General features: G+C 32.3%; 1 protein-coding gene across 2 annotated transcripts; it reads left to right on the top strand.

The window, feature by feature from the left end:
- Positions 1-433: 433 nt before the first annotated feature.
- On the top strand, positions 434-3,225 carry LOC106340306 (CCR4-NOT transcription complex subunit 1-like). Of its 2 annotated transcripts, none has more exons than XM_013779188.1 (10): positions 434-861; positions 934-1,085; positions 1,196-1,339; positions 1,406-1,543; positions 1,634-1,719; positions 1,806-1,911; positions 2,064-2,159; positions 2,268-2,420; positions 2,610-2,765; positions 2,849-3,225. In XM_013779188.1, the coding sequence occupies exons 3-10, from the start codon at positions 1,259-1,261 to the stop codon at positions 2,942-2,944; spliced, it is 912 nt and encodes a 303-aa protein (XP_013634642.1). In that variant the 5' UTR covers positions 434-861; positions 934-1,085; positions 1,196-1,258; the 3' UTR covers positions 2,945-3,225. The 2 variants fall into 2 exon arrangements, with proteins under 2 accessions (XP_013634642.1, XP_013634641.1); XM_013779187.1 differs by having other exon boundaries at positions 934-1,097.
- The last annotated feature ends 11,025 nt before the right edge of the window (positions 3,226-14,250 follow it).

Here is a 14,250-nt window from a genome sequence, read left to right as displayed (position 1 = left end):
GTTAGGACTTTGTAATTTGAGATTGTAAAAGAATCATAGCTTTTTAGTTAGCAGTTGTTTATGTTATTCAATCAACTATTTACTGGTTATTATAGGCTCCCCTGGAGGAAATGGTTGTTAAAGTATAAGTTTTAGCCTTTAGTCTCTTCATGAGTAAGTCACAAAGGGACTTGTGTTAGTGCAGCTCGGCGGTGGTTGCTGGTACGGTGGAATGCTGTAAGTGATCCAGCACTGAATCCGTGCTCGGCGGTGGTACCGTAGCTCTTTTTTTTTTTATCTTGTCTTTATCAATAAATTGGGTAGAATAAAAAACAATCAACGTTTTTAATAAAATTCAGGCCAGACTCATCATTTTAAATATTTTTTTTTTGAGCAACATAAATTGATTCACTAAATAAAAACAGGAGAGAGCTTTAGAGACCCAATCCGGATGGGTTCATACATAAACATGCCTTGGCCAAGGAATCTGCAGATCCATTGTGGCTTCTTGAAACAAAAGAAAATGAGACAGAAAGGAAATCGGAAGAAACGAACGAATCGACATCGGATAAAATACCGTAGAGCTCTATCGATTCGAATTGATGGCTTTGATAAGCCCTTGAGAATCTGAGCGAAGCCAGATGCGTTTGTAGGATTGAGCCGATGCATGCCGGAGCGCTTTTCTAATCGCCAGTGCCTCCGCCATGAGAGGAGAAGCAACCGCGCTTTGAAGGGAGGAGCCTCGAGACAACTCAATTGAGTCAGAGGTGGAGTAGATCCAGGCGAGACCCGCAACTTCTTGCTATTTGTTCCACGCGGTATGGCACACGATAGTATCGGTCGTCGGAGCTGGGAGGGATGGGTTTAGTGTTGATGGTTTAGGTATGATCCTTGAGCACTTTCCCATTCCTTACAAGATACTATTGCTCTATTGACAATTTGTTGTTGTGTCAGGGTTTTGGATTCGAAGATCAGTTGATTCCTGCTCAGCCAGAGACCCCAACAGATCCAGGGGAGGATGTTGGAGGTGATACCCACTGGTAGTAGGTTGACTTGGCGGGAGGAGGTTTGAAGTTGTTGTGTCAGGGTTTTGGATTCGAAGATCAGTTAAATATTGTGTAAACCCACAAAAGGCCCATATATTAATACTGCACTCTTTATATCTTCCCTTGGGGATAGTTCGAAACCCTAACTGCAATTTACGATTGTTCTAAAGGATCGGAAGAGAGAGTAACAAAGATCTTGGAGTAACGCATATATCTCAAGTTCTCAACCAACGATGATCCAGGAGCCTAAAACAATTTCTCCTCCTCCTATTGATGTTGCAAATACAGACACTCCCTCAAAGTTATTATCACAGGTTATATTTTTTGTTATTGATATATATCAACAGTATTTTAAGCCCCCCTCCTTGCTTTTTCTTCAGAATGTAGCCCCTCAACGTGTGTATGCTAATATTTTGATGGAAGACGAAAAAGTGGCAACTTTAGGCTTGCCTGATCAGCTCCCGTCACCTCAAGGACTGTTCCAGTCAACTCTGTCCCCGTTCTTTTCTATTAGCCAGGTACAGTTATCATTATATGAATATCGATCAAAGTTATTATATATATATGTCTGGTTCATACAGTTTCACTGTTATGATGATGGTCAGCAGCTGTCAGCAGCGCTTCCCAACATTGGAGATCATGTGGTTATCAATCAGAAATTAAGCGGATTTGCTACGCACTTTCCATTTCAGAGGTTTGTAACCAACTGGTGCAAATCTTTATGTTTCTAGCGCATTTAAGGTATTTTCTTCGACATTCTAAACTTTAATCCATTGTCAGAGTGGCATCACTTGCCATGGATAGAGCGATCAAAGAGATTGTGTCTGGTATTGTTCAGAGAAGTGTTTGCATTGCTTGCCAAACAACAAAAGAGCTTGTGCTGAAGGTTGGCCAATCTGAACTTGTCTACCCTTTTTTTTTTGCATCTCTTTTTCTTTGTATATTTTGTTGCATCTCTTTTTTTCTTTAAGTAGAGAGAATCTACAAGTTTTGATCCTGTATGTCTATCGTACATACATGTTTCGTCTTTGACTCCAGGATTATGCCTTGGAACCAGATGAGGCACGTATATATAGTGCAGCTCACATGATGGTAGCGAGTTTAGCTGGGAATTTTGCTCATGTGACGTGCAAGGTTTTTTTCCTGCTCGAAGCTCGAAGGCTTGGCTTCTTAATATTTTTTGTTTACATTCTTGCTATTGTATTCATCCTTTCTTGCTTTTTTTTATGCATTTATATGCAGGAACCCCTGCGCACGTCAATATCAGGTCATCTGCGGAATTCGCTCCAGGGTCTGAATATTAAAAATGAAGCTCTTGAACAAATTGTGCAAGTTGTGACTAATGACAACCTTGATATGGGTTGTGCCGCCATTGAGCAGGCGGCTACAGGGAAGGTTTGTGCTAAAAAAAATTATATCAAAATTTATGTTCCAGCTTTTAAGTTAATAAATTTAGAAATAACCAGAATAGATTTAGAGTGGATTGCAAGCACTTTGCTTGACGAGACCACCCTTTTTGCCCTTTTGTATAATTGAGCCACACGTATAATGTTCAGTGATATAAATATATCCATGTCCCTGCAGGCACTACAAACTATCGACGCGGACATTGCCCAGCAATTGTTGTTACGGAGAGATGGGGCTGGATCCTCCCTATCGCAGAATTCTGTCAGTTTTATACCAGAGTCCCTCCGCCGCAAACCGGGACAGCTGTCCCTGTCTCTACAGCGAGTTTATGAGGTGCTGTTTTTCTGACAGATAATAACCATTTGTATTTTTTTTGTGTTCGTATAACTAAGCGACGATACGTGTGCATTTTTCAGGAATTTTTTCAACTTCCTTGGCAAAAGCAGTCAACCCACACTTCACACGGTTTATCTGGTGAGGTTGGGCTTGGTAGTGGTTATGGTCCAGTATGAGGAAAAAGTGCTTCGGACTCTTTGTCTGGTGCTGAAATTGCTCCGATTGATATGGTCTCCCCGGCATCAGATCTTTCTGTGGAGGGTTTTGAATTCCAGTTTCACTTTTAAGGTGCTTTAGGTGATGATTGTTTTGTTAGATTTTAGGTTTTATTTTTTGGTATTGTTTTTTGGTTTTTGATTTTGCATTAGATTTTGGTTTTTTGAAAAATTTATTGGTGGTTTTACATTTTTGTTTTTAGTTTCTGATTTTTGCTTTTAAAAATAATAAAATTTAAAATATTATGAATAGTAAAATATCTATTATTAAAAAAAAACTATCATCAAGCATACATAAACTTATTAAAAATTATTTTAAAACAAAAAATAAAAATGTAAAATAAAAATTATCTTGAATCCCATAAAAATGCAGAAATTTGATCTCGAATGCCTTCCATATAGTGCACATGAGTGTTATTATGTTTTTTGTTTTCATTTGAATCAGAGTCTTTAGTTGGTACATTATCAGTTGAATAGTTCAAATCAATATTAACATCTCGTAAATTTGATAGTCCGATAAAATTATGTAGATTGAAACTGCAAACAACTTTCCTTTCCACACACCAAAAAGTCCTTTCCTTAAAACCTTCCATTTTCCTTCATTTCCACAGACCAAAAGTCCTTTCAATAACATATCGTAGCGAAGAATGTCGTTTTGTTAAACATTTCTTTATAACTACTGGACGGGCTAGCTCTATCGTATTGGCTAGGACCTCTATACAGAGTAAAAAATCCAGGTCGAAGAGGATAACCAGAATCTCCTAAATAATACTTTCCAAAAGGTGCAGTTGGAAATTGATGAGGCCCCTCCATTACTAGTGCTAAAATTTTTGCATCATGAGCTGATCCCGGTCCCGGAATACCTATATATGCATATGTAAACAACATGTTCATATTGCATATAGCTAAAACATTCATACTCGTGTCATTGGGCTCGTTCATAAAGATTTTTTCGTTTCATGTAGGCTTCTTTTATATTGTTATCATAACTAAAGGCAAGTCCCCGCGCAAGCGCGGTTGTGTACGTTGTTGTTGCATTGTCTCTAACTCTGTAAGAGAAACCGATGTTTGTGAAGTTATTGTGAAGTTGTTTTGCCGAGATTTGGTAAAAAGGATGTTTTATGCGTGTTTTGAACTGCGAGGTTCATTGTCTTATTGTTGTGGATGTTTGGTTTGGGGAAGAGCAGTTGAAATGGATAGTTTTTTTGGTGGTATTTATTTGGGATAAATTTGCATAATCCCAAGTCCCAACGATGGATTTTGTTTTGTTTTCTATGTTAATAGTCTTTAGTTAAGAGTTGAGTTTTTTTTTTTTTTTGTCTAGTTAATTATGCTATTACAAATTATGAGAAACATTACATAGACGATATTACAGTCGACAATTCTACCTGCATTTTGAGGATTCACGCCAGACTGCATCACCCTGAGTTGTCCTATGAGATCCATTCCTGACGGTATTCCTTGCGCCATGCTGAAGATCTCTTGTAAGCATTTTCTCTAATTTTTTGCATAATTCGCCTTTTCCGGTAATTGAAACCCAGACCTCTTCCTGTAGAAATTGCGTTGTCTGGGGTTCGAACCCCAGACCTGGGTGTAGAAGCCTTTAAACCTTGACCACTAGGCCACGGTGCTTCCACAAAAGGAAAAGTTGTTATATTGTCAAAGAAGGTAAAACGCAGAGCTGAGCGTCGAACTTATGATCTGTAGGGCAAGAGGTTAAGTTGGCATCCACTACACCAAGGTGAAATGTTCTAGTTAAGGGTTGAGTTTATAATTGGATACAGTTCGTTTAAAGTTTTGCTGGAAAATGTAATATTTGAAGTTCATTGCAGAGTATTATATTGTACTAGTAAGAATGAAATTGGGCCCATATCTTATATATTAGAGAAAATTACTAGAATGTATAAGAAAAGTTGGTTTATTACTAGAATGTTATACATCTTTTAAAAATTACTAGAGTGTTTGGGTACCCCTAGTAAATGACAATAAGGGCATTTGGTTAGTTTTTTTAATTGAAATTAGTTTTAAACATTAAATCCACATCACTAATTAAGTATCCACATCAGTGATAGAGAACAATCAATCATCTCTTTAATTACTTAACGTTGAAAAAAAAAACACAACAACACAACACAACTTCATCGAAGAACTAAAGGAACCCTAACCGTCTCTTCCCTAAAATCGTCATCGACATTGTGTTTACTCTGTCTTCCTCGAACTAACTCTCTCTTTGGTCTTCTCCGATATCGTCTTCCCTGAAATCGTCGTCTCCAATCGTTTTTACGAAATATTTTTTGCTGTAATCGCCCAAAATCATCTTCTCTGCTACGTTTTTCGAGTTTGTGTGGCTGAGTTTTAATTTATGTTGTGGCTGAGTTATTTTTCTTTCACGGCTGGTTTATATATGCAGTTTGGTTTATATATGCAGTTGTGGCTGAGTTACTTTCCGCCAATCTTCGAAAACCTAGCTATAAGAAGTGTGCATTCCGAGGAGAAAAGACAAATACATTCCAAAAAACACCCAGATCGACAATTGTGGGATATATTTAATTAAGTTTGTTTGTGATTTCATACCCATATTTGGATAATCTAATTTTTTTCAGATCTGAGTGAAAGAGAAAATTGAACCAAAAAAAAATGAAGGAGATGAAAAGAAGTGACGGATTCAGCAGAGACGACACAGAGAAATTCATTGAAGCTTGGATACATGGATGAATATCGGAATGGTGCACAAAACCTGTATTTTTGGGTTTCTATGTAAAAAACATAACTCACCCATGTATTGTGTGTTTGATTTATGCTATGTTTACACTACTCAGCAGTGTCGTTTATATATCTCAGCAGTGTCGTTTATATATCTCAGCCGTGTCATTTACATAACTCAGCCATACCTCAAACATACCCTAAAATAAAAAAAAAGTTTAGATAACTCAGCTGTATCGTTTATATAAATCAGCAATACCTCAAACATACCCTAAAATCGGAAAACGGAATTCAAGTACTTTAAGAAGTTATATTGAATATCATCTTATCAATATCAAGTGAATATAAATCAACTGAATGTGTATAGTTTCTTAAACTTCAAGTTGAGACTTTAACTTGATCTTGAGAAATATGTTCTCTTACTAGGGGTGGGCACTTTACCCGATATCCGAAGTGGCACCCGAATCCGATCGGAAAAACCCGAACCGAAATCCGAACAAAGTTCCTCTCCAACCAGTCGAGTTACTACGTTCCTTGGTTCACTTCAGTAAATTCATTAACACCGTATTTGATTCCATCTTGTTTTTCTGTGCTAGTTACTATCTGAAAGGGATATTAAATGAATGTCATTTATTTCTCTAGCTATTTTCTTACGAAGCTTTGTTATAGCGTCTATAACAGCCTCTGGTTTAGGTGGACAACCCGACAAATAGACATCTACAGGAATTAGCTTATCAACCCCTCGAACAGTACTATCCGGCATATAGACATCTACAGGAATTAGCTTATCAACCCCTCGAACAGTACTATAAGAATCGGTACTGAACATCCCCCCGTAATTGTACACGCTCCCATAGCAATAACATAAAGGATCTACCGCTGGATAGATACCTTTAGCAGCTAATCCTCTTGATAGTACGGTAGTCGCATCTAAATGTGCAAATGTGGTGGCAGGAGCAGGGTCAGTCAAATCGAAGTAGCAGAATATCCGAACGGGTATTGAATTAGGAGAGATTGGATATCCGAACCCGAACGGGTAATATCCGAACCCGAATGGATATCCGAAAATAACCGAACATATGTATAATTAACCTTATATTTCTAATTTACATCTCTCATTTTATATAAAATATTTATATTGATACTACACATATTTTAAGTTCATATGATATACATACAATTACGGAAAAAATGATTTGCAACTCACTTAAAAATGCATGTCAAATTTTTTATTTCAAGAATTAACAAACTAATACATCCAAACTTTTTTAAAAATAACCAAATTAATGTCTTTTTAGTTTCAAAATGTTATGTTCAGATCTATTGACCATTCAATCTATTAAAAATAAAAAAAATTAGTTAAGTTAAAGTTATATTTTTAAATACAAGAAATTTTAGAAATGAAAATTGAACTTTGTTTCTTCAAAATCTAAATATCCGAACCCGATCTGAAATAAACGAACCCGAACAAAAAATATCCGAACCCGGCCCAAAGTGCAGAAATACCCAAACGGGTTGTACACCTCTATACCTCTATACCCGAAAATCCGAAATACCCAACCCGAACCCGAACGGATACCCAAACGCCCACCCCTATCTCTTACAATCACTTATACAATTCTGACTTACAAGACTCTAACTTTAATCTTTTCTTAAATATAAACCTCAAATCATAAACTATAGAATTATAAAGTTATAAAATTTAAAGTTTATCATTGAACATCAAATCCAATATTTTTATTATTATTTAAAGTTTAAAGTTTAGCTTTAAAATTTACGTTTATAGTTTAGAGTTAAACTCAAATTTTAATCATTTAAAAATAATAATATTTAATTTCAAGTTCAATTTTAAATTTTTATTTAAACCCGTAACTACATTTTTAAAATTTAAACAATTTTTTAAAAAATTTGAAAAGGACAAAAATTACAAATTATATTGTTTTTTTCATGACCATTGATTGATTTTAGTCTAAGGGTTCAATATTTTCAATATAAAATTATTATATTTTATAATGTTTTAAAATTTAAACTACGATTATTAAATATAAAATTATAAAGTTATATATTTTCAAAACATTCTTTTAAACCATATCTATTTCGAACCTTTAACCCTAAACTCTGAACCACATACTTTGACCTATACCATAAAACATTAAATTTCAAACTTTTAAAAAAAATTAATTTATAACTATATTATTTTTTTAAATTAATTTATAACTATATTATTTTTTTAAAAACTATAAAATTAATTTAAAACTATATTATTTTTTTTTATTTAAAAATATAATCTTAAATCATAAATCGAAACCCAAAACACTATATACCAAACCCTAAACTCACTCATTTATATACCCTAAACTTTAAACTTCATATTTAAACCATACATCAAAAAATCAACATATAATCATAAAATCCAAGTTTTAAAATTTTAAGGTGTATCAAAAATACACTTTAATATAAAAAATAATTTTAACCATCAAAATAAAAACATTAATCATTGATTGTTTTAATCTAAGGGCTACAAATCCATCTAGTGGTTATCTTCTAACTTATTTCTCTTTAGTTAAATTTTTTATTACAAGGATTACAATTCTTGACTATTGATTAGTTTTGATCTAATGGTTTTAAAATGTATTTTTTCTTCACTTTCTCTCTTCTATTTGACGTCTCATTCTCCTCTTCTCTTTCCTTCGGGAGTTCTTTACAGTTCTAGATCTTTTTCATCTCTCTCACTTTCTGTCTTGTAAACAAGAGAGATTCATAAATTATCATTCATTTCTTATGCCTTAATATATTTGGTTTGTAAATCTAAGAAGTGAAAGAAGAAGAAACGTCAAAGAAGAAAAAAAGATTGTCGGAGAAAAAGAAAAAGTGTCGAAAAAGACTGGTTTTCGCCGTCGTCACGGATATTGAGCTCGTCGCCATCTATACTTGCCGACGTCGTCCTTTTTTCTGTTTCTCAGATCCATTTTTGTCGGTCTCCATCTTCACCGTAGTCGCCACTACCACCGCTTGTCACCACACTGGTCACCTCTCTCTCTTTCAATCTCTCTCACTCTTTTTCTGTGTTTTGAATTTGTTCTTGTTACTAGAAGGTGGATAAGGCAGATGAGCTTGATGGTGGAGGAGATAACAAAACCGTTGTGTGGCTTGAAGACGTCGGAGCTCTCGTGGTAACGAGACTGCGGTGGCCGTAACGTATGCATAACTCAGCTGTAAGTGTGCATAATTCAGCCGTAACGTATCTGAATGGTATAAGCCAGTTGTAATGTTCCTATAACTCAGCCATTAAGTGTAATATGTTTTGCGACGTTTCGTATTTTGGGCGGAAAAAAAATATTTTGGACGGGAAAAAAAATCATTCCTTCAACTCTGAACACAATATTAAAACTTTAATATTTTCTTAAATTTAAACCTCAAACCCTAAATTATAGAACTATAAAGTTATAAAAATTATAAAGTTTATCTTTTGAACACAATATTAAAACTTTAATCTTTTCTTAAATTTGAACCTCAACCCCAAAACTAAACTATAAAGTTATAAAATTATAAACTCAGTCGTAACGCATGCATAACTCAGCCGTAATTTGATTATAACTTACCCGTAACGTATGCATAACTCAGTTGTAAAGTATGCATAACTCAGCCATAACGTATTTGAATGGTATAAGCCAGCCGTCCTATAACTCAGCCGTCAAGTGTAATTTGTTTCGTGACGTTTCGTATTTTGGGCGGGAAAAAAATATTTTGGGCAGGAACAAACTCATTCCTTCAACTCTGAACACAATATTAAAACTTTAATATTTTCTTAAATTTGAACCTCAAACCTTAAACTATTGAACTATAAATTTATAAAAATTATAAAGTTAATCATTTGAAAAAAATATTAAAACTTTAATCTTTTCTTAAATTTGAACTTCAAACTCTAAAACTATAAAGTTATAAAAATTAAACTCAGTCGTAACATATGCATAACTCAGCCATAACGTAAGGATAATTCAGCCATAACGTATGTGTTGGAGACTTAATGTATGAACTAAAGTTATCATATTCATATGACGCACCATCTGAGTCATCAAACATATAAACTCAGCTTTCAAATTCATCTTCTTCTTCGTCTTCTCTCATTTTCTTATTTTTTTTGTTCAACTCTCTTCTTTTCTTACAATTTACGGGACTTAGCTTTTTCATCTCTCTCTTTGAGTCTTTTTCTTATGCAAGCCGACAAATCCAATGAGAGAGAGAGCATCATGATATAGGACCGCCATACATGAAACTGGAGGAGAGGAAGCTTCTTCTTTAACCGATCATCATCGAAAACGACGACGACTGTAGTAGACCTGTCTCAGATTTTCAATTTTAAAAAATCTATGTTTTCAGACCCAGTTGCGGAAACAATAATTACCAGAACCATAAGATCTCAGAGAAAGATAAATAATAAGTTGAAGAAGATAGATAAAGAAGATGAAGAATGAAGAATAACATAGACCCTTATTTTATTGTTGTAACATTAGTGATTACATGACAAATCCGAATTGATGACATGATGGATGACATGGAAACTCGGTTAGTCAGCCGCCAAACGAATATATAACTCAGTCTAAATAAATCAGCTCTCATGTACAATGTAAGTCAGCCGAAACGTGGATACTATTTCAGTAATTAATAATTCGCTAATAAATCAGCTGTAATTAGGATGAAAAATCTTAAGTCAGCCATATCGTCAAATAAATCAGCCGTCAAACAAATGATATTCTAGTAATTAATCTTTCGCTAATAAGTCAGCCGTAAATAAGTTGAGTTTACTATTAATCCATCCAATGACGGCTGATTAAATATAACTCAGCTGTAACAACATCTCATAAGTCGGCCGTAAATTCAATAACTCAGCCATTCAATGTTCATTAACTCAGCCGTGGAAACATAACTCAGCCGTGTCTTAACTACAACTCAACCAAATTTTACAAAAATCAAACCGCCGATGTATAAGTCAGCAGTAACTTGTGTACGTAAGTAAGCCGTTATCCCATAAATCAGCCAGATTTATGTAAATCAGCCGTAACTAATAGGTGATTTATGTTTTTAAGTAAGCCATTTTCTCTTAACTCAGCCGTGTTGTTTAATTCAGCCGCAACGTAGCAATAAATCAGCCGTAACGACGTATATATCTCTTTACGGCCGACTTAATGAAAACACAGAACCGAATTCCTACGTGGCGCCGAGTTTTTCATTACGTGGCATTAAAAAGTAATGGCATTCTTGTAAATACGTTTTTTCTCATAACATAAAAAAAGGCACGCTTGGTATTTAAAAAATGCCAGTAATAAAAAAAGATATGTATGGTTTTAGTCAATTGTCCTAAAATATTACTCCCTCCGTTTCTAAATGTAAGTAGTTTTAGCAAAAAGAGTTTTTTTTTTTTTTTTTTGTCGACAACATTACAGACTCATATTGACTCTGTAAACCACACCGAGAGATATTGATCCATGTGAATGACGAAAGACGTTCTAGCAAAAAGAGTTTGTTTCACAATATAAGTAGTTTACATATTTCAATGCATCTTTTTCATTTATTGGATATTGTGTGACCAATGAAATAATGTTAGGTTTTTAATAATTGGTTGAATTAATTGGTTAAATAATATATTCTCTTAAATAACAATTTTCTAAATATTCGTGCTTTTAAGAAAAACTACTTACAATTATAAACGGAGGGAGTATATATTTTTCCCTATATATTATAACAGAAGTCACAACCTTGATTCATGTGTGATTTTTTTTTAAAAATGGACTCAATGAACATATTCCTAAAAAGTCATGTTACATTTAGTCTCTAATATTATCATGTAAATTTTGGGTCCACCAGAAATTTTTATTAGGCTATCAATAGTTGGATTTAAAAAATAGATGATCCATTAGATTTATAGATAGTATAAATTAAATAGATATAATTTAATGTTATAATACTATACCTCCATATGTTAAATATTTAAATATTTATCGATGTAAACTTTTAAAATTATAAAGATTTTTTTTAAATAACAAAAATCATATTATCTAACAATGATTAATTTTTACTACCTTAAACCAATGAAAACAAATTTTAAACTATATAGTTATTTTAAAAATTAAACAAAAACTAAATGTTTAATTATTTACTCGATAATATAAATCTATGAAGCGAAAAGTTTAATTTTTTAAAAAATTTCTAAATTTGTGAAATGTTACAATATTTTTGAATATGACAATAAAACAATATTTTACTAATCTTTATTTATATAGTTACGTTTTTAATAATGAAATAATAATCCGAAAATATATATATACAAAAAGATACAAATACATGTGAAAGTTTGAAACAATCTATTCAATGAAAAAATATACCGTAAACTTATTATGTTTTAAAAATTGATAGACACATATATTATAATATATTATACTATTAAAGCATGATCCTATTGTCTTTTTTACCTTAACCTGTCATTTCTTTACTTACATTGCATGTTTCATTAAGGGCAATCAAGTAATATTAATAACACATCTATACTATTAAAGCATGATTTTATTGTCTTTTTTACCTTAACCTGCCATTTATTTTACTAACATTGGATGTTTTATTAAGGGCAATCAAGTAATATTAATAACACATCTATATTGGATCATTTTTTTCGGATCCAGCCCACTGTCCATATCAGATCTCTCTTGGGCCATTTGGGCCGATTAAGAAATCAGATCCAATTCTCACATTTTTTTTTTCCTTTGGGCCATTGAGTCCAAGTTCAAATATTTTTTTTTCAACCATTCTTAATTACTTTTCTTTTCTTTTCTTAATACTCCCTCTTTTTCAAAATACATGAAGTTTTAGTATTATGCACAACTATTAAGAAACTTATTTTTTATATTAAAATTATTATTAAAATACAAATTAAAAATTATTAAACCAATCACAAAACAAACTAAAAAATATCATTGGTTACACGGTTTTCGATAAAGTTAAAAAGTGTATTGATATATGAAAACATCATCTATTTTGAAACATCAAAAACTCCCCAAAACATCATCTATTTAGAAACAGAGGGAGTATAATTTAAGCATTTATAAAAAAAATTGAAATTTTTCATTGAAAAGTATAAATCTTTATTAAAAGTATATATATAATTTTTTTATTAAAAGTATTAACCACATAATAAAATTAATTATCAGAGTTATACCAACTTAATTCATTAAAAAAAATAAAGTTTAATTTTTAAACATAAATAGTCATTTAAAATGAAACACGATAGAAAAAGATAAAAAGTTTAAGTCTTTTATAAAATAAAACACAAATATATGAAATATGACATTTACTAATATTTGTCAATTGAAAAAAATAATAATAATAAACTCGCACTTTGAAAACGCGACTCAAAATCTAGTATATATTATAATATATACAAATTTAGAATTGAAAAACAAAATATTTATATAAAAATAAATGAAAACAAAAACCCGCACGGTTGAGATGTAGTTATTATTCTTAATATGGAAGGATTCGTCAACGCTGCCATTATTATTTATAAATAAAGTTACTCATCTCCAGAGGAAGTTTGTAGAAAATGCAAGACGCTACCAAAGTTCAAAATGAAAAAAAAAACATAGGAAAATAACAATAATAAAAGATATGAAAGCTAAGTGGGCGTTGACAGTTTGTATAAATAAATCCATTGGCTAAGTTAATAAGATTAGATAAACTATTGCACTACTTAAGTTTCTTCCAAACTTGACATGTTAATACCTAATCATGAGGAAAATGTTCTGCCCGACCACTATCAAAAACTAAAGAGGCTAACTCAAAGAACTTGCAGAATAGATGATTATTACCAAGAAATAGAGATGTTGATGATTAGAGCATACAACTCGGAGGTTTGAACCGTGAAGTCCAAGACTGACTAGGGTGAAATGCAACAGTATGTGGTGAATCACAAATTTTGTATGTAGGGTGAATTTTAAAGAAAATAAAATTTATTTATTTGCGGTATTTGTTTTTGAATTGTAATTTTTACATCACAATTTATTGAATGCTAAAATATTTGAACTAAGTTTGGTTTACGTAAAAATCCCTAAATTAAAAGTTTACAAGCAACATAGACAACACAGACGTATAATCAAATAGATTAAATAAAATCAGTTAAAAAAATTCACATTAATATATATAGTATATGGATTTTACCCAAAATAAACTTAATTAAAAAGTTTTAGCATTAAAATTGATTTGAGTTTAAATACTCAAAATATTAATATATTAACTGTGATTAATTATTTAATTAAATTTTATTTTATTATTTGGATATAAGTTTGAACCGTTTGTATGGAATACATTGCTAAATAAGTTTTCTAGTGTTTGTTACAAAGAAAAATAACCGTTAGAACTAAGAAAACATGAAGGTAAATTTAAGAATAAAAATAACGTTTACTTTAATCATGCAGACTCGGTTTTTTGTAGTATAAGAACAGATAGAAAGTCTATACAGAAGCTACCTTTCTTTTCTCTTTTCGTTACTACTCTTCCGTCTTTCTAAACCGAAC

This window comes from Brassica oleracea, chromosome C4, assembly GCF_000695525.1.
Source record: "Brassica oleracea var. oleracea cultivar TO1000 chromosome C4, BOL, whole genome shotgun sequence".
Lineage (NCBI taxonomy): Eukaryota > Viridiplantae > Streptophyta > Magnoliopsida > Brassicales > Brassicaceae > Brassica > Brassica oleracea.
The sequence above is the reverse complement of the archived record's forward strand: the minus strand, read 5'-3'. Positions and strand labels throughout refer to the sequence as shown.